The following is a 26388-nucleotide window of genomic DNA, read 5'->3' as shown; positions in this document are numbered from 1 at the left end:
TGGATAGATAGATAGATAGATAGATAGATAGATAGATAGATAGATAGATAGATAGATGAGCTATTAAATATATGTAATCATCTTTTTAAAGGACAAGAAAAGAAGGAAAAAGTCCATTGGATCAGTCTCAGCACTGCAAAAATAACTATACTTCATGCATTTGCAGCATGACGAAATCTCCTAACCACACAGTCCATAAGAAAAGACTCAAAGAGTGGCCTTGTAACACATGGCCATTCGTGGCTGCAGCATCCAGTCGCTGAGATGCCCAGAAGACAGTCATCCACTCAGACAACACGACCGAAGCAGGAGGCGATGAGACCTTACAGCCACTCATTGCTGAGCCCCACACAGGGCTGATCTACAGAGGAGAGAGTGCTGCAGGTCAGACAGGGTGAAGCAGGAAGTTGGCACATGCCATGCAGGGCGTGAGCAAAGCTAAGGATGAATGAGAATACCGTCAGTGTATCGCTAGCATCGAGGGGGAGGAAGTGGTTAGCAAAAGCAAAAACCCACACCTCGTTGCTCTGACGACAGGTGAAAGTTGGACTCCAAACTTAGGTAAAAGAAAAGTGAGAAGACAGCTAAACTCACTGTTTAGCATCCACCGCCCAACGAGGAGCGTGCACATCTCCTCCTCGGAAGGCTTCTCCCTCAGAACTCGGCACAGCATCTTCCTCTTGCACCCTTTGACAGACCTAGGTATCCCAAGTAATATTTTAAGTTATTATTTTAAGCAAAGCTGGGTGGGACTGTGGCTTCATGATGGGCTAGTCTTCTTTTCTACACCAATTTCCTGCTGAAGGATCAAACTTGGGGCCAAAATAAGATCAGTAAAGCCTAAAGCAAGGAGTGGTGGCACAGCCAAGACCTGCCCCTCAAGTAGCAGGTCTTTCCATGGCTGTCCCTGGTGTCAATAGACGTGGTCAGTCTGACCAGCAGCCACACACAGTAAGTTCTCAGGAACAAAAGCAACATCTTAGGGTGAATAATAACTCCGCCTTGCTAAAAAGCCACAGTGCAGTTTATCACGATCTAACGACATTGTCAGAGTCTGCTGACTCTAATTCGTGAGCATGAGATTATTTCCCATGAGGGAACCCAAGCAGAATTCTGGCTGCCAGCCTCTTTGCTTATTTTTGAAAACACGGATGTCTTGATTACTTAGTTCCTTAGGAATTGAAACTAAGGCCTGTGGCACCCTAGGCACAGACTCCATCACTGGAGCTGTACCTGCAGCTCCACAGATGTGTGTGTGTGTGTGTGTGTGTGTGTGTGTGTGTATACATATTTAAGTAGGTGTGTGCATAGGTATGTGTGGGCGTGTGTGTATAAGTGTGTGAAAGCCAGAGGTAAACGTTGAGTATATTCAACATCACTTTATACTTTTTTGTTGTTGTTGTTTTTGTTTTTTGGAGACAGGCTGTCTCTTTGAACCTGGAGCTCATTTATTATCATAGATTGGCTGGCAGCAAGCCCCAGGGGTTCTCCTGTCCCCAGCTCCACACTTCATACTCTACGCCTATTATATATTGTTTACTGGGTGCTGGGGTCCAAGCTCAGATCCCCAGGGTTGCATGGCAAGCTCTTTACAGCCCAAGCCATCTCTCTCGCCTCACAATGGTGCATTGTTCTTTTTCTGCATTGGCTGATGGTACACGTGTTTGTCAGATAGAACTAAAACCGTTTTCCCATGAGAAGCAGTATGAATACAACACACAGACTTGGGGTTATTCTCGCTATAGCCTACATGGAATTTAAGAACTAGAGATGAAATGCACAAAAATTAAATAAACAAATAAAATAAAGGCTGTACTAGTGCGTCCCCAGAGCTCCCCCAAAGCGTTGTTCCTGATATTTAAAATGATCTCAAGGATGCTGGGTATAGTGTACATGTCTGTAATTCCAGCACTTAGGAGGCTGGGACAGGAGGACCCCGGAGCTCAGCGCCAGCTTGGGCTATGTAGTGAGTTCAAGGAGGATCTGAGCTACATGAGACATTGTTTCAAAAAAGTTTTTTATCTACAGTGTGTGTTATCAGGAGGAAATAACTTCCTTCCTTTTTTTCTTTTTTCAATTTTAGGTTGAAGATAGGGCTTTAAAGCATTTGCTGTTGATAATTTACAGGTGTAGCGTTCTTCTACTTGGGTAGTTTTTACACCCTCCTGGGTAAGAATTACATTAAGACCAAGGAAAAGCAATTTAGTTTAAAACTTGAAGCGATAATGAACGATGATGAATATGCCAATTCAGTAAAAAAAAAAAGGAAAAAGTTTTTTCTTCCTTTATGTTCTTTCTGAGACAGTAAAATTGTCACTGTTTAGAGTCAATTCTTCATTATTCTCGAGGGTTGTGATCTGGGCAAATTAAACTCATACATTTGCTGGAGAAAGTCCCTCTGTGGGAGAAGCCAACTGGGGTGGATCTGCATAACTCCCATTGATTAATTGCCCCAACAAGTCACTAGAGCATCTGTGTGTGTGTGTGTGTGTGTGTGAGAGAGAGAGAGAGAGAGAGAGAGAGAGAGAGAGAGAGAGAGAGAACAAGCATTGTGTGCACTTGTGTGCGTGCACACTGGTGTGCATACATGTGTGATGGGGATTCAACCCCAGGGTTTCTCCATTGCTAGGAAGCACTTCGTCACTGAGCAACGCCAGGCTCATACACAGCTGTTGTAACACACAAATTTGCAAATCACCCATTTTATAAACTGAGTGGATCCCCAGAGCTCTGGCGGTTCCTCACTCTGATAGGCCTATGTAGTTACAGAGGTGTGGACTCAGTCCACACCCTGAGTACAGATTCCAGTCACCTGTGACCTTGAGCCTGCTGGGTTCACTCTACTGTAGAGTGAGCAACAGATTTTTTTTTCTCTGGGCCTGGGCAGTGGCTTTTGCTACCAGGGCGCTTGCCGCCAGACTTGACAACCTCAAATCATGGGACTCACTTGGCAGAGGAACGAATTGAGTGCCTGGAGTTGTTCTCTGGTGACCACACCTCATGTACACATGCATGCTGTCTGACCCTCCCCATCTCTGCATCCACAGCAGCCCTTTTGAACATGGAAACCATCACAGTGGAGGAGGGCGCGACACTCACCCTAAACTGTGCCACTTCTTCTGCGAAGAATGCCTCTCTCCAATGGCTGGCCCCTTCCGGGTTCACCATTTTTTTTAACCAGCATCCTGGTAAGTGGGGTGAGAGGGGAACAAAAATGATAGACCTCCACCTAAGGGATTTCCACCCGGGGCAGATTAGTGGCACAAAGACCCACATGAGTCACCCAAAGGGTGGGCTCAGCTCACGCACTGGCTCACGTAACTCACACCTCTGAAGTTATTTGACACAGGGCGGCTTTGGGGGGGGCACAGGAAGTCTGAAGTGGAAACCCCATCAGAAAGACTGTTAAAGGGGGCTCAAATTACAAAGCACCTTTCCATGCCTGCACCTCACCCCCACATCACTTTTTGACTCTCACTGACCAGGAAACACCCACACCACAGCCGTGGGCAGACAGCAGGCTGCCTTGGTGGACTCTCCTGTAGAGCTGACGTATCACCCCGTGTCTAGCGCCGGCAGCAAAGTCATGTTTCCTAGCACCTTGGCTTCCCCTGCTGGGCTTAACACCAAGATATCCAGGCAATGGAAATTGATGGCATGCACTTTTGTCAGGAGGACAGTCCTGCCTTTCTTGTGTCACACAGAAAAGGTGTGCGACATGCTTGAGAGAGAAAGAGCGGGACAGACTTCAAGCATCGTTTAGACCTCAGGAATTTCCCAAAGTCTTCTTCCTAATAAGACCACTCCATATCTCTAATGCCCCTAGATGTCAAGGACTTGAGAAAATCGGATTCAGCCAAGTTCCATTTATATTCACAAACAGATCCACTGAAAAGTAGATACACTTTGTCAATACCTTTTAATTGATACGTTAAATATAAAATAGCCAAACAGATTGTTGTAAGCTTCTCCACTGTTAACAGTAGAGTCCAGTAGACTAAGTCGGTGCTGGCTGAGAAAGGTGGTGAAGAAGTGGACTTTGAGTAGGAATAGTTCTGGTAACCGAAGTTGTTTGTTTCTCTTTGGAGAATGGGAATTCTCCAAATTCTGGGCATTTTGCAGTAAAACCCGTTAATCCACATCAAAGGTTCTCCAGATGACATCATCTTGCACTCTGGATGGCATCTGGCAATGACTGAGAATTGTTGGGGATGTTACAAGTAGGGAGTGGGGGTCCTGGGCTCAGGAGTCTGGAAGGTAGAGGCCAGGCATGCACTCAACAACCCACACTTCCCAATGCAGCCCCTGCAATAAAGAACTCTTGACTCCAGTGTCAGCAGAGACTGAAAATCCAGAGTGCTAGCTCAGGATGCATCAGGTCCCAAGAGGCACAGCCATCCTTTCGGATGAGAGATGTTCCCTTGGGTCATTATCCAAGGTTTTATTCTGCTTAGACATGTGTGCATTAAGCCTCTTTGACAGTTTAAAGAGCAAATCAACAAAATCGCTCTTTTCAGAGCCCCTGCTTTGCCCAGCGACCTTTGACCTTCCATGAAAGTTCCAGGTCAGGATGTAAAATCAAATCAAGAGGAACTCTCCATGTTAGTTAGAACTTTTTGGCCTTGCTTTTTTGTACTGTTGACTAAATCCCTGAAAGGACTAAGTTAAAATCCACAGGAATCTTCAAATTGTTATGAACATTTTTCAGATTAAAAATTGAAGGCGCTTAACTGGTGTATTTATCTTCCATTACTGATGTTGTGACCAGGCAAACCACACCTACATCAAATTTAAGCAGCAAACTGTGGCAAGTGTTGTTCATGGAAGTCACGGATGCCTTCTTGGCTCTGCGTCCCTTTAATCCCGGCACTGGGGAGGAGAGGCAGGCACTCCGTGAGTGAGATTTTCCTCATGCCAGCTTCTTTTCCCCCTGTACAGCTTTAAAAGGCTCCAAATACCAGCTTCTTCACCACTCGGCCACACAGCTCTCCATCCGTATGCCCAACGTAACTTTGCAGGATGAAGGCGTGTACAAGTGCTTACAGTACGGAAGCCACGTGAGGACAAAGCATGTGAAGGTGATTGTGTTAGGTATGTTCCCAGCAGGGTAACTCCCCATGGGTGTGATACAGGGATGAACAAAATGCACCATTTTTATTTATTTTTTAATTAAAAAAATTTATCTGAGGCCAGGTGGTGGCACACACCTTTCATCCCAGCACTCTGGAGGAAGAGGCAGGAGGATGTCTGTGAGCTCAAGGCTAGCCTGGTCTACAGATTGAGTTCCAGGACAACTAGGGCTACACCAAGAACCCTATCTAAAAAAAAAAAAAAAAAAAAAAACAGCCAGGCGGTGGTGGTGCACGCCTTTAATCCCAGCACTCGGGAGGCAGAGGCAAGTGGATCTCTGAGTTCGAGGCCGGCCTGGTCTACAAGAGCTAGTTCCAGGACAGACTCTAGAAACTACAGGGAAACCCTGTCTCAAAAAAAAAAAAAGAAAGAAAGAAAAAAACAGAAAACAAGCAACAAAAAAAAGTTACCTGAGGAAGGGCATGTGTCATGGGGCTCAGCAGACAATTTGAAGAAATCAGTTCTTTGCTATTATCATTAGTATTTTCTGATGGTCATAGGTGACCCCTGGGAAAGGGCCATTCAACCCCCAAAGGGGTCGTGACCCACAGGTTGAGAACCACTGAGTCCACAGCCAGACCATTAGTTCTTTGAAGGGCCTCACATTCCCATCTTTGTGGCACCAACAAGGAACACATCTGGAATCTGCCCAGAGTTGTTCCATTCCTTCCCAACATCTGGATAAATTCAATAAATACACACAAGTGTGGTTCTCCATGAAAGAAAAATGCAAAAGTAGAATTGGAAGAAGACGTCAGTCCAGCTGAAATGACTTCCAGGACAGCAGCACAGAAAGACCTGTGGGTCCTTGATAAAGGAAACACTCTTTTGATGTGAGGAGGGGCGAAAGAACTGTGCTTTGCCCCCTATTTGCACAGACTTACAAATGTTTAGAGCTAAAAAGCCAGCGTCTCTGTCACAGCTGACATACCAAGACGTTGGAGGGCTTGTCTGTTTCTACAGCTAGCCAGTGACAGAGACGGCTAACGTAGGGTCTCTCCCTAGTGTGCTAGCAACCAAGCCTGTGGCATTACATCACATTCAGTCTGCCTTCCTGACGATGTCTCTTTGGGAGTTCTCGGGAATTGGCCACATGCTCAGAAACAAGCATTCTGACTTCAGCCAGCTTGGTTCTTTGAAAGCAGAAAATGGCAGGATTCTGGGGAAAAATAAAGAAGAAATGTAGCCAGGAATTACATAATTATTCCTACAGTGATTCCTACGATTCACAGGTAATGTGCTTGGCCAAACCTATGCAGGCCAGGCGGATGGAGACCCTGTCACTCGGGAGAGTGCTTGCCGTGCAAGCCTGACAAACTGGGCTGGGATGCCCACAACCCGCATAAAAGCTGGGCACAGGCATCTCTAACTCTAGTACTGATGAAGGAATAGGTCCTTCCCTGCAGCTCATTAGCTCGCCAGCCTAGCTGCATCCATGAACTCCAAATCCAGTGACAGACGGTGATCAAAGAGTGAGGCCGACGTCTACCGCTGGCCTCTACACACCTGTGCCCACAGACGCACCTGTGCCCACTGACGCACCTGTGCCCCCAGACACACCTGCCGCTAGTTCAGCACAGAAAACTCCATTTTCTTCTAGTGACGCCTTTCAGGCCGACTGTGGAAGCTTTGGTTGTCAGACGGCAGAATGGAGACAAACACGTTGTACTGAAATGCTCCACAGAGAGGAACAAGCCCCCTCCGCAAGTCACCTGGCTGCTGGGGAGTGATCTGGAGGTCTACGGTAAGTAGGGGAGAGAAAGGTTTCTTTGTTTTCCTTCTTGCTTCAGTTTCCAAGGGATTTTTAAATGTTATGGCGCCCTCTGGTGGCGACAGGTGCCCGAAGACACCATTCCATACATCAGCTCCAGAGAACTTGGCCTCATAACAATCAATCCTTTGTCTAATGTTGAAAGGCTAATCTCAAATCACGAATCTTTAAAAAATCAGAATAGAAATATAGAGTTATTTATAAGACGTCTTAAAAAAAACGGACAAAATTCCCTAAATTAAGTGATGTAACACGGAGCATGACCTTTTACACGGTCATAAAATTAGAAACCTGTCATAGTGTGTATACACACACTGGTCAGTTTATCAAGTGGCTGTGTCCCAAGAAATCCCACCATAGGCTGAAATCTCTTCATGAAAATCTTAATGCTTCAATTCACCAAATGCCAAACAACCTCCTCAACCTCAGACATACTTTGAGCACTTAAATTACCGTACTACTCATCAAAGCATACGTCATAAAAAGTCTTAGCTATGCATGTATTTTATTCAACTCTGTGATGAAGGCAGCTAAAACAAAGAGCAATTGCCTGTCCCTCCGAATGTGTGTGTATGTGAGTTTATACATTCTAAGGTTGAGAAATCCCAAGCCGAGGCATCCTCAGTCAGGGAGTGTCTCCAATGCACAAAGCCTTCCTTATATGTGAATACAGTATTGCACATACAGAAACAGATGAAAAGGTTATGATAGGCGGGTGTCATGACTCATACATGTAATCCCAGCACCTGGAAGGCTGGGGGCAAGAGGATTGTGTGTTTGAAGCCAGCCTGAGCTACATGGTGAGCCCCGGGCCAGTTTGAACTACTTAGTGAACCCTACATTAAAAACGTCTTTGATACTGTAAGAATAAAGAACCTACCTCTGTTTTAAGCAATATAACTGTAGTCTTGGGGAAAGCACATAGTGTTGGCTGGTCTTTCAGTAGCTGCTGCTTTTGCTAACTGTACAGTCATCTGTCCTTAAGGGACTGGGCACTGGCAAGGAAGCCGAGGGCTAAATGGGGCTCTAGATAGAAAAGGCTTAAGTCTCAGATCTGTCTTCCTGTCCAGAAGAATCTACTTCATCATAGAACTCCTTCATTAATTAACTTCATGTGGTCTCGGGGCTCCGTTCTCTGTGACAGTAAGTTACCCTTCTTGAGTAACCATGGTAAGCTCTCTTTGCCCCAGGACAAAGGCTCTGTAGGAACTTACCCACTCTCCCTTACTCCCTGCATGCTGCTTGTCTTTCTGCCCATGCCCGACCTGCACAAGGCAGCTGCCTGGGTGTTAGGCTCACAACCTTTCCCGTCTCTTCAAATTGTTGTGTAGGTGGACTCCACCATGAATTTGAAACTGACGGGAAAACCTGCAACACCACCAGCATGCTCGTGATCCACACGTACAGCAAAAACTCCATGGTGCACTGCATTATCCGGCACAAGGGCCTGGAAGGAAGGAAGCTGGTGGCCCCCTTCCAGTTTGAAGATTTGGGTAAGAAGGACATTTTTCTTAGCTCTTTAATTTAGTTTAATGTTTCTTTATTGTCCTAGTTTGCTTCCATGTTGCTATGCTAAAACATTGACCAAAAACAACTTAACAGAAGAAAGGACTGGGTTCATCTTACAGCTCAGCTCACACACTATCACCAAGGTATCTCAAGGTGGGTACCAGCAGGCAGGGACTGAAGCAGAGGCCATGGAGGAGTGCTGCTTACTGATTTGTCCTCATGGCTTGCTCAGTCTGCTTTCTTATAGAACCCAGGACCACCCGCCAAGAGGCAGCACTGCCCATCCTTTGGTTAAACTTTCCCACATCGACCATCAGTCAAAGCAATGCCCCATAGACATGCCTGCGGGCCAATCCGATGGAAGGAATTCTTCAAATGATGCTCCCTCTTTCCAAGGGTACCAAGTTGACAACCAATAATAGCCATCACGGCTACCTATCAGCTATCTAGAACCATTCCAGATCGCCAGCAAATACTCAGAGTTTGTCATTAGTATCAGCACTCGGTGCCTTCTATTTGCTTATTATCTTTTTCCTTTGATGAGCCACAGGGACAGTTCAAATACTTTGCTCACACAATCAGTTTTAAAAAACAAAGCTTACTATCAGGGGATGCTTTAAAGCACACTTACAAGTGAGCATTCTGAGCCCTTTCATCTACACCGTCCTCTGGGTGGGATGCAGGGAACATAAGAGTTGTCTAGGAATGTGTCATATCTAAGAATGCGCAGTGTTTCTGGAGAGCAGGGCAAGAAGACAGGCTAAATTCTCTGGGGACTGATTGGCTTCCTCGGGTTGGGATTGCGAATGAGAAGCATTTAGTTCCTATCACTAACGTGGGAATGGGGTTTTATGCATGGAGTCACAGTTCTCAAACATCTTTAATGCAATCGCCTTCCACACTCGGGTGTGTGTGCATGTGCGTGTATGTGTACACATGCATGTGTGTGTATGTGCATGTGTGTGTGCATGTATGTGTGTGTGTGAGAGAGAGAGCATGTGAACGTGCAGGTATAGGTTAGTGTGTGTGACCAGAGGCTGATTTGTCCTCTCCAGTCACTATCTAATCTTACTTTCTGAGACATGACAGAACCTGGGGTCGCTGGTTGGAGACTGGCTGGCCAGTGAGCTATGAGGGTCCCCTCGTTTCTGCCCTGGAGTGCAGGGAGCACAGGCCCATGCTGTTCTGGCTTGTACCTGGGTGCCAGGGATACTAACTCAGGGCTCCACGCTTACGCAGCAGGCACCTTACCCCCCTCCCCACGCCGAGTCAGCGCTCCAGCCCACCTTTCACACTCCTAAGAATAACTGAGAACCGCAAAGAACTTTTATAGGCTCTGTTAATGTTTACCTATTAGTAGTTAAAACTGAGAAATTTTTTTTAAAATGGTGGTTACTTTAAAATAAGTCTGCAGTATGTTGATAAACATTGTGTAGTTTTATGAAAAAAAAACACATTACAAACTTACATGAGAAAATTGCTGCTTTTTAATTTTTTTAATATTCTCAATGCCCAGTTTAATAGAAAATAATGTGGTTCTCAGCAGTTTCTGCATTATTTTGTTATTTCTACCAAGTCATCTTGCTTGAAATAAAAATACAATAATTCAGCAAGAGAATCACCAGATATTTGAGGCCAGCCTGGTCTACATGGCAAGTTCCAGGCCAACTAAAGCTATTATATAGCAATACTGTCTCAAAAAACAAACAAACAAAACTGTATCACCATGGGTAAACGGAACTTCTGAAATGGTTTTGCTGTACCTCTTCTTGCTTTCCTCAAAGATTTCACCTACAATTCAGGTTTTTTTTTAACACCTGTTTAAAAATTATGTATGCTTAATTACTAAAATAGCAATTTTAAACCACAGAAAATTCTTTGATTAAATGAATACTGAGAAGCATCCATAACCTTCAGGAGACAATGCCCATCTGTCACACAGTGTCGCTGATAGGCACAGCTACATGCTTACACATTTACAGTCTTCCTGGATGCCAGCCTTCTCATCGACTGATGAGAATGACCCAAGCTGTCTCTCTGGACTGATCCACAAACAGTTCTTCATGTTACACAGCAACATTTAGTGAGCATCTTGCTTAGTAATAGGCATTGTACTACATACCTTATGTGAATGGAGTTATTACTGCGTGTGTGTGCGCGCACACACACACACACACACACACACACACGAGAGGTAAGAGCCAGCAACTGTGTTTCACAAAAGGAAAAATCTTCAGTGCCAGATAAATTAAACGTCTTGCTCACGTCACTGAGGAACATGCTGATAATGGCACTGAGATTCAGCTCGGCCTGCAACCGGAGAAATGGATCATTGAGATGGAAGTATATTCCCCATGGAAGAAGAAAAATACCTACATGCGGATGGACAAACAGAGCAACCGATGGACAGGTGTGTGCAGAAGGACACAGCAAATGCCCTTTGCTGGCGACTGCCAAATGTCCTTGCACACAGGGGTCCCAGTATGCTGTACTCTCAGCCAGGTCACCTAGCAGATGGGCAAGCAGCGGGGTACAGATTCAAATCACGGAGTTGGGGCTCTGCGTTTCGGCACAGCCCCCAGAAGTGGGTAGCAGCCAGGCTCTGTGCACTATGATCTCGAGCGAGATGTGGCTAAGGCTGATCTCAGTGGTTGCAAAATTTTGTTTTTCCCCCTTTTTAGTTGCAGACCAAGAAACAGCTTCCGATGCCCCTGAGCAGAGCTCTCTCTCATCTCAAGCCCCCCAGGAGCCCACAAGTCTGGGTAAGTCTCAAAATCACTGAAGCCTTAAAAGAAACGCCTGGTCAGAGATGCACATTTTTAGTCTACACTGACGGACTATTTTTAAGATTTGTATACGTGTGTGGCGTGTATGTGTGTACACATGTGGTGTGCTCACTCATACATACATGTGTGGAAACCAGAGGTTGATGTAAGAATTTATCACTCCTTCTGCCTGTTTCTGAGTCATTGATTGATTGGTTTTTGAAACAAGGGTTCTCATTGAACCCATAGCTCAGCATTTCGCTTAGACTGGCTGGTCCGCAAACCTGTCAGAATCCTCCTGTCTGTACCTCCCAGTGCCGGAGCTATAGGCAGGGGCTCTGTGCATGAGATTTATGTGAGTTGTGGAAACAGAACTTGAGCTCCCATGCTTGCATGGTCCACACTTTGCCCACTAGACCATCTCCCTAGCCCCCTATTTTTATTTTTGTTAAGACCACATAGACCCCCTCCAACTGGTTGCAGTTTTGTGGTGGCTATGTTATGAGCTTGTGTCACAGGGCCTTTTGAGCTCAAAGATATTTGACTCAAGGCATTTACATATACACACACAGGCACACACACATGACCGTGACATGTGAATTTTGATAAAGACAGAGCTGAAGTCATATAGGAGACTTGCTCTTGGTTTTCTATGTACAGCATCACAAACACAAAGATTTCCCACCCACAGAGAGAGAGGAAGCAGGAGGTGGGAAAGGAGTATAGTCAATAGCAATGATCTCTCTCACCTATGTCGGCACATCTGTCGGTTACGTGGCTGTGAGAACACGGGTCACTTTCGACAGGATGGAGCTATAGGAAGAATTTAGAAAGTCTTGTATTTTAGATGATGAATCAACTAGTTAACTTGGGAGAAATTATCATATAATTCATTTAGCTTTATACAGTATTGTATCTGCCAATAGCGGGTATTACTCAGTAAATGGACATGTGAATGAATGAATGAGTGAATGAATGAATGAAGAGTAACTAGTGAGTGAGTCTACTGGCGTCTTGAGCAGGATGGTTAGCCTCCCTCAGGAGAGTGTGCATTCCTGCATGTTCTCTATAATAATTCCGTCTGGGGAGGTACTGTCTTTGGGTCATTATCCTGTTCCTAGTGTTCAGTATCAGATCATATTTTTAAAATTGCCGTGTCCTGAATAATATTGAAAAGTAAATGTTTGGGGTTTTAAACACTGAAAAATACAATATGTACTGCACAGAGTTTTTTTTTGAAGAGTGGTGGAAATTGAAAACATTATGAAGTGAGGCAGCCACATCCTTCCTTTAATAATTCAATATTTGTAAACGTGTTTAGAATCCGGTTGTTTTTAAATTGCCTGGCACCACTCCCGAACAACTCAATTTTCTGCTCTGCATTTTCGTATACAACCTAGGGTTTAAGAGACATGGTCTCTGAAATTCTTTTCGGCTTTCAATTTCTGCAATTTTATTACTGTTAATAACATCTATTTTTAAGAGCCGGAGGCTTTATTCCCCTCGGGGCCACATAGTGGCGCTGTGCAACGGGCTGATAAAATACTGCAGCCAAGGAAGAGGGAATTGGAAGCATAGGCAACCAAACTCCAAAAAAGCCCTCTTATTGTTCCAGCTCATCTTCCAAAGCCTCACAGCTCGACCTGTTTCTAAAGGAGGGGCGCCTGGACTTTAGACTGGTGCTGAGACTCCAGCGCTGCCCTAGAAGCTTTGTCCTCTGCGTTCCTGCCCAAGTTTCTCCACAAAGCCCATAGGGCCCACCCCTGCATCGTTCAGTGGTTCTCTTGAAGCATCCTGTGGACCTCCTCCCTAATTGGTCCCTCTCGGGAAGGAAGCCTGGAATAATGACTTTGGGTTAGGTTCCCCAGAACTGAGGGGAGACACCACACACCACGTGCATTGCCCAGTGCACACGAAGTGTTAATAAAGGGGTGCCTTTATAAGACAAAGGAGGCTGTGGCCATTTGTGATTATTGTTGCAAGAAACTGATGCTTCGAAGCAAAATAAGACAGACACAGAAAGAGGAAAGGCTGCATGTTCTTTCTCATATGTGAAAGCTAAAAATACTGACCCAAAAGTAAAAGCAAATAGAACTGAGATTATTAGTGATTGAAATTCGGAGGGGAGGGGAAGGGAGGGCGAAGGGGGAGGTTGGCTGAGTGTCAATGGATGGTTGGAGATAGGGAGTAAGTTGTCGTGTTCTGCAGCATGGTAGGGTAACTGTAGTGAGGAACAACCTATCACGGAGGCTAGCACATTGGCCCAGTGGGTAAAGCATATTCTGCACAAGTATGAGGACCCGAGTTCAGATCCTTAGCCATATACAGCCCTACAGCCCACATTAATCTCAGCATTGGGGAAGCAGAGACGAGTGTTTCCTCAGGGCTCACTGACCAGCTAGTCTAGAAAGTTCAGTGAGAGAGAATCCGTCTCAAAAAAATAAGATAAAGGTCAGGCACACACCTTTCAATCCAGTACTGGAGAGGCAGGAAGATCTCTGTGAATTCAAGGCCAGTCTGGTCTACATACTGAATTCCAGGCCAATCGGGGCTATGCAGAGATGGGGGCGGGATGGGGGGAGTTGGAAAATGATGGAGAAAGTGACCCCAAATTGAGGTCTGCTTATTAAGGAGCCGCAGCCAGCAAGGACCTGTCTAGTATTTCCAAGAGAGAGCAAGAGGAACAAAGCTGCTTTCTTAAAATGAACTTTGTCTGGACTGGAGAAATGGCTCCATGTTAAAAACGCTGGATGCTCTTCTAGAAAAAGTAGATTCAATTCCCAGAATGCACATGGTTACTTACAACCATCTGTAACTCCAGGGTATCTGATGCCCTCTCTTGGCCTCCTTGGATACTTGACACTCACTGTAGGGCACAGACATGCATACAGACAAAATACCCATTCGTATAAAATAGATATTTTTTTAAAAAGTGTTCTCTATCATAGCATTATTCCTTTTATGTGGATGGAACCTTCTGAGCCTAAACTCCTCTTAAAGGCCCACACACCCACACCATCACATGGCAAATAAATGTCAGCATGAGGATTAGAGGGATAGTCAAGCCAGAGCCGTTATAGGATAAGTCACATATATGTGATCTATGTATATGTCATGTCTTACTTTCACCTTAGTCTCAATGATGGAAAATTCCAGTATACAAGAGACTGACGAGAAAGAAAAAAAGCATGCCACTCAAGACCCTGACTTGACCACTGGTGAGTGTTACCCACTGGGCTTAGAACAGACGTTTGATATTCTGACCTCCTAGCTATATGCCTAGTGGTCTTCTTCAGTCCTTGTTTTCCATGACCTTTCTACCCTTATAACGAGTCAATCGCTCCCCTGCCCCATCCTTAGTTGTCCCTTGACTTCCTTGTCCTACTGCCTAGTCCTGTTATTTTTGCTCACCACTGCATCTCCACATCAGGTAACTAACTCTACTTCTCCTGAGCTCTTTTGTTTTAAAAGGGTTTCTTTCTTAATGGGTACGAGTGTTGGCCTACATGTTTGTATGTGTACCTCATGTGTGCCTGGTGCCTGCAGAGGCCAGAGGAGGGCGCTGGAGCCCCTGAAACTGAATTTACCAATAGTTGTGGGTCATCGTGTGGGCACAGGAAGTCAAACCCAGGTCCTGCAGAAGAGCAACCAGTTCTTAAGAAGAGCAGTTAACTGCTGAGCATTTCTCCAGCCCCTTTTCTGAATTCCTAAATGTGGGTGTTCTTGATTTCACTGCTTCACCTTGTCTCTGTTTAAATTTCGGTATTCAGGGGTTAAACCCAAGATTTCACACATGCTAGGCAAGCATTGACCACTGAGTTATAGTCCCTGCCCAGCCTTCCCTAGTCCATAGAAACTTCACTCGCTCCTGAGCTGTGTCCTGCTGCCTATACATGGAAGAATCCCATACTTCTTACAGAATGTCCCTCTGGGTGTCAGTCTCAATTCCATCCCATGGTCCTTTTTCTTTAAAGTTTATTACACAGTTACTTGTTTGTTCACTTATTTGTTTACTTAGTCTATTAATTATTTGTTGGGGGGGCAATGCCACACATGTGGAGGTCAGAAGACAACATGCATGGTTGATTCTTCCCTTCCTCTGTGTAGATTCCAGGATCAGACTCAGGTCATTGGGCTTGGCAGCAAGCATCCTTACCTGCTGAACCCTCTCACCAGCCCTTTCATTCCATTTTTTCCATGTCTTTAGTCAAATGTCTTCTCTCCTAAGCTCAACAATGTTAAAAATCCAAGTGGCATCTTTTTCCCAAAACAGCTTGTTCAAAGCATTGCATACCCCAACCCTTCATTCCTCTGAGCAGATACAGAGCTAGATGCAAGTACACATGCACACATATGTAGCCACTGATGGCTCATGAGTTCTCTTCCAGGTGTTTTGTCTGTGATCATAGTTATGCCCTTAATATAGGCCCTTATCATCTTGTGACTTCAGCTCTTCCTCTTCTGGTCCAGGCTTAACATCATGGAAACATACCCTTGTGTCCTTCCCACTTGTGTACGGAGAACCTTTTTGGCTTCCCATAGTCTATAACATACAAAGCAAGTTCTCCAGTGGACAAGGTGCACTCTGCTGCTTACCTCTGCAGCCCTGCTTTTAGAAAGCCCCTGCAAGACACAGGATGCTCTGAAGGCTTCATCCTGTTCAGCATCCCTGTCCTGTTGGTCCTTAATACTCCACAGCAGCAGAGGCTTCACCTTAAGGGTCTTACTTCTCTCCCAAGACTGATGTCTACTGGAAGCTTCTCCAGTGCATGTATCCTTGGGGGTCCCCACTTGTCTCTGAATTCTTAAACACAATATTCTATAAATACACACCCATGCTTCTGAGAGTTAGTGTATCTTACTCTTGTTTGCCTTTTCAATGTATTTATTTTTATAAAGAAAAAATGATCCCCTAAAGCATAAGGATTATATCCTAGGCATGTTCAAGTCTGTGTTCTCCACGTATCCACCATTCCTTAATCAGGACTTGTTGGCTGAGATGAAGGACATTTGGCAAAATTACAGACTAGTTTAGAAGGATTTTTAAAAGCTCATCAAATGTACCTTCTAACGCCTTTACAAGGGCCACATTTAGCCTAGTCAAGGGACATGGCCTTTTGTTTTATTTGGATAGTCTTTTCCAAACCCTTGAATTCTCCTGTGCTACTGCACTACAGTGTGTTGAACAAACATTCCTCATAGTTACTTAAAATTACCAGACTGTAATTTAAGTCAATATCATGTGTGCTTTCTCTGGAAATCAAAAAAGAACTAAATATCTATGTCATTTAGAAAATAACAAACAACTTTCCAAGTGATCCATAGGATTTATTTGTCTCTATTGCCCATTTGCTTGTTTAAGAGAATTGAAAAGTATGCAGTGCATGACTTCTGGGGTAAATCTGACCCATCTCCTGAGCTGAGCTGGGGAAGTGCAATGTATATTCTTTATCCTGGCTACATTCCCCATTGTTGTGACAAAACGTTCCCACAAAAACTGCTTGAGGGAGAACCCATTTATTCAGCTTACAGTCCCAAAGTATAGCCTGTAATGTGGGGAAGTCAAGGAAGACTAACCACCACATTCCACAGTGATCAGAACCTAAACTGCCTGACACCTTGTCATTCTCCTCACAGAAGCCAGTGCTCGGTACACAGGCCTGGAGAGGAGGAAGAGTGGCATCCTGCTGCTCACGCTGGTGTCCTTCCTCATCTTCATCCTCTTCATCATTGTTCAGCTCTTCATCATGAAGCTCCGTAAAGCACACGTGATATGGAAGAAGGGTGAGTGGGCAGATAACCCGACGAGGTCTGTAAAAGCCCAGTGGCTCCAGGGGGAGTCTGTCAATCAAATCTCCTCTCTTAGCTGCTGTGCAAGCTGCCCAGGAAGGGGCCCCACTCACATAAGCAATCATTTGTTTTCTCCCAAACGTGGGCTATGGATCTTTGGGGAATACGTTTGAAAAGTGTCAGGCAGAGATGCTAAAGAAGCTATGGGAGTTGGTGCTGAGCAGTAGACGCTCTTGTTGGCAAAATGCTGAGCCAATTTATCCGCTCACTCAGTGAGCCTTCACTGAATGCCTGCTACATGCCAGGGACCATTCCCAGTGCTAGGGCTGTGTGAGTCTACAGGACGGGCGATTCCTGGTCTCCTTATGTTCTAGTTATGGATAAACATCTGATGACGTTCATATTTTGCAAGAAAGCACTCAGTTTCACTCAGCCATAAGACACCAGCCATTTCCTCCAAGCATTCCAATGCCATTAAACCAACACAATAGCAGTCATAATGATACCATAGTAATAAATAAATCAAAATAAAAATATCTAGTGTAGAAGATACCTATTAAATGCATATACTCAACACATAACAGAGCTTGACAGGACCTTAGAAGTTATTTAGAATAAATCCATAAATTCATTCCATAAACACATGTAGGATTAAAGCCCCTCTTCATGAGGGTGTGAAGACTGTTAAAGCTGGAGAATGGGGGGGAGGGTGCCAGGAAAGGCTGCCTTCTGGGTGTGACAGGGCTGTTGGCATCACGAACACTAGTAGCTGTGACCCCCTGCACAGGAGCGGCAAATGCACAGAAAGACATGGTGGTGCTGGGATGAGTTGGGGGAAATGAGGGTCAGTAGGAGGGCAAGAAGCATGAGGAAAGGTAATGGGGGTAATATGATCACAATACATTATATACAAACCAAAAACTTAAAAAACTAACCTAAAAGAAATTCTCTCCTCAATTTCGACTAATTGCCTAGCCCTATGGTATCTCTTGGAGTGGCCACAAGATGACCGTCTAGTCCCTGACATGTCTTGAGTCTCTATCAAGATGTGCTATAAAGGGCTGGAGAGATGGCTCAGCCTTTAAGAGCATTGCCTGCTCTTCCAAAGATCCTGAGTTCAATTCCCAGCAACCACATGGTGGCTCACAACCATCTGCAATGAGGTCTGGTGCCCTCTTCTGGCCTTCAGGCATACACACAGACAGAATGTTCTATACATAATAAATAAATAAATAAATAAATAAATAAATAAATAAATAAATAAAATATTTTTTAAAAAGATGTGCTATAAAGATAAACTACCCAATTTTGAAAAATCAATACATATACTCAAACTCAAACATAATATGGCATTTGGGGTATGCCAGTTAACTAAAATATATTGTGAAATTAGCATCTCGTTTTGGACTGTGGTGGCTGGAGTACTTTAAATAATGGCTTATAGTGGTGCTGGGCAAAGCTGATCTAGTCACATATGGCCCAAGGATTCTGGTAACAGAAAATTCTTTATACCAACTCAAGAACCTGCATCTTTAACTATCTCAGACTTAAAAGCATCACTCCTGACAGCTTAGTATGAGCTTATCTGGAAAGATGAAGTCATAACTCATGAGGGGTGGGCCCAAACGGGTGACTAAGAGAGGGAAATGAGGGGAAGATGAATAGCACACGTTTTTCCTCACATGCAGTAAATATACAGGACATGAAAGCAGAAGAAAGACTGAGGAGGAACAGTGAGAGGGGAGAAGAGGTCTGGGGAGGGTGGCAATAGAGTGATGTGGGAGGAAAACAAGAGAAAACTTCAATGATGCATATGTGTCTTAGTTACTTTTCTACTGCTGTCAAGAGATCCCATGACCAGTACAACTTACAGAAGAAAGCATTTAACTGGGGACTGGCTTACAGTTTCAAAAGGCAAGTCCATTATCATCATAGTGGGGACTGTGACAGCAAGCTGGAGAAGTAGCTGAGAATTCTACATCTTGATTGGCAGGTAGGGACAGAGACACTGGGCCTGGTGTAGGGTTTTGACATTTCAAAGCCTACTCCTAGTGACACACCTCCAACAGGGTCACATGTCCTAATCCTTCCCAAAGAGTTCCACTCCCTGATGACTAAGTGTTCAAGTATATGAGCCTATGCAGGTCATTCTTATTCAAATCACCACAATATGCATGAAAAGGTCAGAATGAAAGCCCAATATTTTGTCTGCTAACTAAATCACATAAAAGATAATTTGACCATAATATGTATCTTATGAGAGGCAGGGTCTGATGCTTTATTTGGGCAGTAGGCAAATGGCATGGTATTATTTCAAGGTCTATTAACGATTAGCCACCATCATTCTCTTGGGGTGCTGCAGATGTTCCTTTCTGAAGGGCAGTGCTTGCTTCTGTTCTGCTGTCAATTGACTTCACCTCTTCCAGTGCCCCTGGGAGCCCTGAAAGCGCTGTAAGATTGCGCTAATGAACACATGAGGCACAGGAGGTCATGACAGGCCAACAGTGGCCAGGCTGTCATCTTCCTCAAGCGTCCATTTCTGACGATGTCTGCAGTGTCAGAAATTAGTAATGGGATTTTCTTTTCTTACAGAAAGTGAAATTTCGGAGCAAACTCTAGAAAGTTACAGGTCAAGATCCAACAATGAAGAGACATCTTCTTCCCAAGAGAATAGCAGCCAGAGTAAGTCCCGTGTGTGGCCTGACCCTTGAACAATGAGGTTCATTCATGAGTCACCGTAGGGATAATGGGGAGGGGATAGAATTAAAGTTTGATTTGATCTGATAAATTTTCATTTGATTTATGGTATTCAAGAAAATTTATCTATAAAAATTAAGTGGTGGTTAGTTCATGTAGTAGAAGACCCTCCACTCTGGGAAGCCTGGTTCTGACTCCACTGTCACACTCAGGCTCACTGTGTGGACTGAGCTGTTTAATACTGCACACAGAACCTCCGGCAATGAAGCGCTCTCCGTACCACCCTATGCTTTATTCTGTTAGTCAGATAACAACCGAATTCATTTCGCATCCTTGAAGTTTGTTGTGGAGCCTGGCACAAATGGAGTGTCTAGTAGATTTTCATTGAATAACTGAATTCAAGGCTTAATTAATCCAAAGAGAAATATTTTGGGTCTGATGGATGACTTTATTGCAATACTTTAAGCAAAATAATGGTGATAAAGATCCTAAAGGGGAAGGAGAATGTATGGGTGTGGGTGGGTGGGAGTGTGGGTCTGCACATGCATATAGGTGTATTCCTGATTAATAAAAGTTAAATAATATATAATTTTTATTAATCAGGAATATGTAATATACAACGTGTTTGTGTGCGTGTGTGTGTGCATGTGTGTGTGTGTGTGTGTGTGTGTGTGTGTGTGTTAGGCAGAAGCAAGGCAGGTCAATAGCTTGACAAGAATTTTATACCTTCTACCTGCCATATGTCCTCCGTGAAAATTAATTTATTCTACCTGCCAAGCATTTCAAGAAATGTGCTGAGCTTTGCTGTTTGGTTCTGTTTGTTTGATGGAGGGATTCTATAGGATTTAGTCTCTTAAGACATCTAAGCCTTTTCATTTTATTTTGGCCTTCCAAGGTGTGATTTAGAGAGAATAGGCTTCTCTCTCTCTCTCTCTCTCTCTCTCTCTCTCTCTCTCTCTCTCTCTCTCTATATATATATATATATATATATATATATATATATATATATATATGTAAGTGGGGGGGAGGTGAAACAGCAGGAGGGGAATCATGAGCTTTAGCAGAGAAAGGAAAGCCCTCACCCCAGATGCCAGACAGGCAAACGTCCTCATGGTTCAGTTTTGAAATGGAATGGACCCTGCACTCAGGACTCTCTGTGCAGGTTGGGACATCGGGAGCTCACCATCTTCCTAAGCAGAAGGGTTTTCTTTCTGTGTTAGTCAGGTTTGGTTTGGTTTTTCACTGCTGTGGCAAACACCTGATAGATTAAGGGAAGAAGGATTTGTTTTAGCTGTGGTGGGGAGAGTGCAGTGGAGTGGAACTGCTCACATCGTGGCTGACAGGAAGTGGGCAGAGAGAACCCATTTGCTTACTAGTCCTCTTGCCTGGCCTGTCTGTTGGTACTTCCCCCTACTCCACCCTCCCAGCAAACAACAGAAGCTCCCAAAACCATGCTTGATCTTCTAGAGGCTTGTCAATCCAATCAAGTGCACTTTTAAGATATGAAGCGCCATTCTCCTGCCTCCGTGCCTCAAACCCAATGTTGCAGCTATATTGTTTTATGTTTTCAAAAGATCGGTCTGGGGACAGCTCCAGCTCTAGGCTTTGAGAATTCTACCCCTCCCTAATTTTTCCACACAAATTATATTCTAGTTATATATTCCACACAAATTGTTATATTCTAGTATGTGATTTTGCTGAAGACAATGTATCATTTTCTACAGTTGATAAGTGGCAAAAATGTCTATGTATTTTGTTTCAGGTTGATTAGCATATTGTTTATGTAGCTTAAGCTGTTTCTTTTTAGTTAAGACTTGATATTTAGAACATTTACACATGCCAAATTATTGCAGGTTAGGTTTAATAACTAAAACATGGCCTCCAAAAAGCTTCAAATAAGAGGGTGCAATGCTGTTCAAAACTCATCTGTAATGTGTTTCTCTTTCAGTTTCCCAGTCTAAGCATTGCATGAACTACATCACACGGTTGTACTCGGGAACCAAAACAAAGAGGAAGGAGAAGGCGCAGCACTGGAAACCAGAAGGCAAGCACAGTCGTGTCCCAGAGAGTATTGTGTAAGTGTGCCACGCCGTAGAAGAGGGGATTGCGCGGCAGCTGCAGAAGGCCGGAAAGGAATATAAGTACTGTGGCATGGGAAAAAAATGTCCATTGAGTACCATTCAGGACAGTGGCCACTGAGCCAGGGCGGCAACCTGAGAACCAAGCCATGAACAGAGAACGCCTCCATTGAAAGAAAAACATAGACAGAACCTATTTTTACTAACACTACTCGGAGCCGGAGATCTCTACTAAGTCTTTTCGATCAGGGTCAGTGTGACCAGCGAACATCTGACCTCGAAGGAAGCAGTAGACAGAGTTTTTAGACATGGGGCTGTAATAGAACAATTTGAATTGGCTTAAAATCTTTCCTTCTGGTCAAGAAGAACTTAAGGATGAGAAGAACCCAAAGAAGACCTGAGATACCAGAGGCCTGCTTTCAAGACAGGCTCTCAGAAGCTGCCCCATGGACGCTAGGGGGAAACAGGATGTCACAGCCCGTGATGGACATGCAGACCCAGAGATCTACAGTCCACTGTCTAAGGACCGAATTCAGCTGCCAGTTCCTTAGGCTTCCTTGCTAACCATGTGAGGTAACCTGGCAGACAATTTTTTAACCTGAATATACCATGACAAAAGCATGTTCAGAAGAAAACCGTGAGTTTAATTAACAGATTGTTAAACTCATGAGTGTTTTTTTCTTTCGTAAAGACAGAGTATGTCTTTCTAGAGGTTGTTGTGCTTCTTGATTCTGTGTTTTAAATGATTGATAATTCTTTTTTCTATTAAAAAACAGTTCAGAGGACAGAGCAAACTCTAGTGCACTGTGAGGCATGTCTCATTATTTGGATCTGAGAAAAATATTTTGAAACTATCACATGCACACACCCATGCACACACTTAAACACACTTGCACATACCCATGAACACAAGCAGATATATACACACCTATACTGTGAATGTTTTATTGCAGAGATCAGATCCTCCTGGTTCTATCCCTCCTGTGATTATTTTTTATATATATTTAACATTTACAAGATTACAGAAAAGTGTAAATCCAGCACAAAGGACCTCCCTTACCTCTCTAAGAGTGAAAGAACTTATTGCTCATCACCCCTTAAACTCTTTGAATACCCCAACAAAGACACATACCACCAAAAAACCACCATCTAAGTCAAGAAAGCAGCATTGCTGTCTTCCCAGTTATGGTCCTTGGGTGCTGTGGTGGTTTGAATGAGAAGGGCCACCATAGACTCATATGTTTGGATGCTTGGTCCCTGTTAACAGAAATGTCTGGAAAGGATTAGGAGGTTGTGGTCTTGCTGGAGGTATTTCACTGTTTCAAAACCCCACATGAGGCCCAGTCTCACTCTCTCTGCATACTGCCTGCAGATCAAGATTTAAAACTCTCAACCACTGCTCCAGGATCATGCCTGTCTGCTTCCCATCATGATGATGATGGACTAACTCTCTAAAACTGTAAGCCAGTCCCCAGTTAAAGGCTTTCTTTTATAAGAGTTGCCTTGGCCATGATGTTTCTTCACAGCGATGGAACTGTGACTATGTCATTCACGCTTTCCCAATTGCCCTAACTGTCCTGAAGGCCCCGATTAGATGTTTACTTCATCTTTACCTCTGTCTGTTTGGAATTATTTATCTGTCTTTTTTTTTCTTTTCATGGCCTGGGTGTTTGCAATTATTTTATAGAGCAGCCCTCAGTGGGGTTTTGTCCAAGGCTTCTTTGAGATCAGGTTCAAGTCACACTTTCATTGGCTTCTCAAGGAACCACATTGAGTTTTACTTCTCGAGTATTATTTACCCCACTTATTTCCATTGCTCATTTTGATTGATTCACGTGGTGCTGTTGGAGCTCTACACTGCAAACCTACTCTCTTCTTTAAGTAGCTTATGAGGGATTGCTTCGAAACTATGCTAAAGTTGTCTTCCTCATTAAACTTTAAAGATTTTCACTTATTTTTTTTTTTTTAGATCTGTGCTCTCTTAGACTTTGGTCTACTCTGTTGTTCAACGGGTTGTTATCTGTGACTACCAAACTGATCCACTGCGAATTTCACTATCAAACTGTGGGCACCAGCTTGTGCGTCCTCCTGGCTGACGTGCATCGTCTTCAGGAGCAGTTTTACTTTCTCATACTTGACCTTTAAACTTTCCCAGCGCCAGCCCTGAAATCAGCAGTTCTCTAAGGATTCCTAGTCCTGTTTAGTGGATGTTATTAAGTTACAGAAACACAGGCAACGGCAAGAAAGGACACTGAGACCAGCTGCCCCTCAGAAATGAGCTTCTTAGGAGAGAGAACCTTGCAAACATTGGAGCCAGGATTGGGCCTTGGGGTGGGGGAACATTCAAAAGGGTAGCTTAAAGAGAAGATGGCCACTGTGACCAACATGATGGGGGAGGCTGAAGGAAGGAGGGAGTGTGCCTTTGTAGAAGCCGCTTGAACAAACAACAGGATACCTAACTTTTGTGCTTTGGAGGGGCTGATGGCAAGTTATTATACACACACACACACACACACACATATAATATATATATTATATATATGGTTTGGTGTGGCACTGCCTACATGAGAAGGAGCTACGTACTGGATAGCACCATACATTTACCTTGCAGCTTTGAGGGGACAGGCTGCAAGACCACATCATAGAACAACCTTCTAACTCTGTCCCAGAGGGGCATGGCCTGACCTGGGGGAGGTAGAGAGAGGTTTCAAAGAGAGTCTGTATTCTGACAATGCATGCTGGCATTTAGAAGCCAGGATTTGTGATAGTTGTCATCATTGCTTTTGAGGTATCATCACTGTTAGGTCCTCTCAATGGACAGAGCTTTGGACTATTTTAGACTCTGTGTGTGTGTGTGTGTGTGTGTGTGTGTGTGTGTGTGTGTGTGTGTGTGTATTTAATCTGTCTATTGAAACCATAAATTTATTCTAGGGTCTCCCTTTCTGTATTCATAATTTCCTCCTCTGAGAGATGAATTTTTTGTATCCCTAACATATTTTCCAGTTTGATCAATTTCCTGTGTGGAGGTCGTCTCCCAGTTCTGCCGCTGCCTGTTGTCCTTAGGATGTCCTTCTCTTGCAAAGGCTCCAACTCTATTATCTGTGTTTCCATCATCCCTTCCTCTGCGTGGAGTCTCTGCTCTCTAACCTTGGGCTCTGACACCTCACACTGTGTGGCCCCTCTGTGTGGAAGTGTGTGGCGTGCACACGAGAACACATACACTGTGGCATCTCTTTCACCGTTGAAGTTGACATTGTGGGCAAGTGTAACTCTCCATGGGGCACTGCTTCCTCCCTAGGCTGGGCCTCCCACAACCTCTCTAGACCTCCACATGTTCCTACTCACACTCCCATGGACTCCTGCTTTGTCTTCAGGATGGAACTGTTTGGGAAGAGCATGGGGGAAGGAGGCTAAGTGAGCGAGAGTGAGTCAGGAATCCTGTTCAAAGACATCTCGATCTGGCATAAGCCTTCATAGTGTTGCAGCATCTCTGCGTCAGACATGCATCAAGTCACCAGCAGTTTGAAAACAATCCAGAAGGAAACACTCTTACCTCAGAGGCAGTTCTTGTCGTGGTCAATTAAACCTATGTTGGTCAACTTTGAGTCTATGTTTGCAGCGAATCCTCCCACAATGGAACCCCCCCTGTGACTGCCCCATTTCTCCAGGTCCATTATCAGGAACCATGTGAATGTGCCAACAGTTCAGCAAAATGTGGAGAGTAGGAAAGCACTTGCCAATTGTCAGAATCCCCTGAGAGGATTTCCTAAGATGGGGATCCCCAGTTCATTCCCAGTGACCACTGTCAGACTTGGGGTAGGGTTTTGGAACCAGTATTTTGTAAAGACTCTACAGTAACCTGGTAGGGAAACCATGGCGGAGCACAAACTATACATTTTTAAAGCAGAGATGAACTGTCAATGCTATGGTTGAGGTGATCACAGCCTCCTGGTTATCACTTTAAAGCATTCATGCCAAGATTACATAAACAACTCAGGGTAGAAACGAGATACCAGTCCAAGCTGACCTGGCCTCAAGACCGTGCCCCTCAGTTATCGCTGTAGTAAGATGACTTCCAGGGACATTTAAAGTGGAATGAGAGGTTGGGATCTGTGTTCAAGATCTTTCATATTTCCTAGGAGACTGATGATTTGGACTACATCAGTGGTACCCCTTTCCGTTTCTCTAAAGAGAATGTGAAGTACCAATAGATGAGCAGAGAACACCAGATGTCCCGGGTTTGCGGGACTGACTGCTAGAAGTTGCCTCTCTGGCCAAGTGTTTGGTTTCTCTGGTTCTGGAATCTACCTGATTTTTTTCCATCTCACCAAGTAGGTACTGAAGGATCCTGTGCAACCTTCATTTTCCCCAAAGCTTTGAATTTAGTTATTAAATCCTTTATACAATCCAATTTGAATGTATCACCCAGATGTTGCAGAGAAACTTACTAATAACATAGTTTTTTTAATTAATATTTATTTTTATTTTTTATTAAAAATTTCCATCTCCTCCCCTCCTCCCAATTCCCTCCTCTCCCCTCCACCCACACTCCCACTACCTCCCTCTCCAAGCCAAAGAGCAGTCAGGATTCCCTACACTATGGGAAGTCCAAGGTTCTCCCAACTCCCCCCAGGTCCAGGAAGGTGAG

General features: G+C 44.2%; 1 protein-coding gene across 3 annotated transcripts in view; it reads left to right on the top strand.

Moving 5' to 3' along the window:
* Positions 1-21899, top strand: part of Crtam (cytotoxic and regulatory T cell molecule) — a 28289-nt gene extending 6390 nt beyond the window's left edge. Inside the window, exons 2-10 of one of the 3 annotated variants that reach the window (XM_038324006.1) lie at positions 3048-3188; positions 4939-5091; positions 6731-6874; positions 8233-8394; positions 11092-11172; positions 14310-14393; positions 16816-16959; positions 19558-19647; positions 21611-21899. In XM_038324006.1, coding sequence (XP_038179934.1) covers positions 3048-3188; positions 4939-5091; positions 6731-6874; positions 8233-8394; positions 11092-11172; positions 14310-14393; positions 16816-16959; positions 19558-19647; positions 21611-21741 — 1130 coding nt within the window. In that variant the 3' untranslated portion in view covers positions 21742-21899. Of the gene's footprint in view, positions 1-3047; positions 3189-4938; positions 5092-6730; positions 6875-8232; positions 8395-11091; positions 11173-14309; positions 14394-16812; positions 16960-19557; positions 19659-21610 lie in introns of all 3 variants that reach the window. The other 2 variants (XM_038324005.1, XM_038324007.1) reach the window with 2 other exon arrangements.
* The last annotated feature ends 4489 nt before the right edge of the window (positions 21900-26388 follow it).

This window comes from Arvicola amphibius, chromosome 3 (assembly GCF_903992535.2).
Source record: "Arvicola amphibius chromosome 3, mArvAmp1.2, whole genome shotgun sequence".
Classification (NCBI taxonomy): Eukaryota; Metazoa; Chordata; class Mammalia; order Rodentia; family Cricetidae; genus Arvicola; species Arvicola amphibius.
Note: the sequence above shows the minus strand (reverse complement) of the source record. Positions and strands in the feature narration are given on the sequence as shown.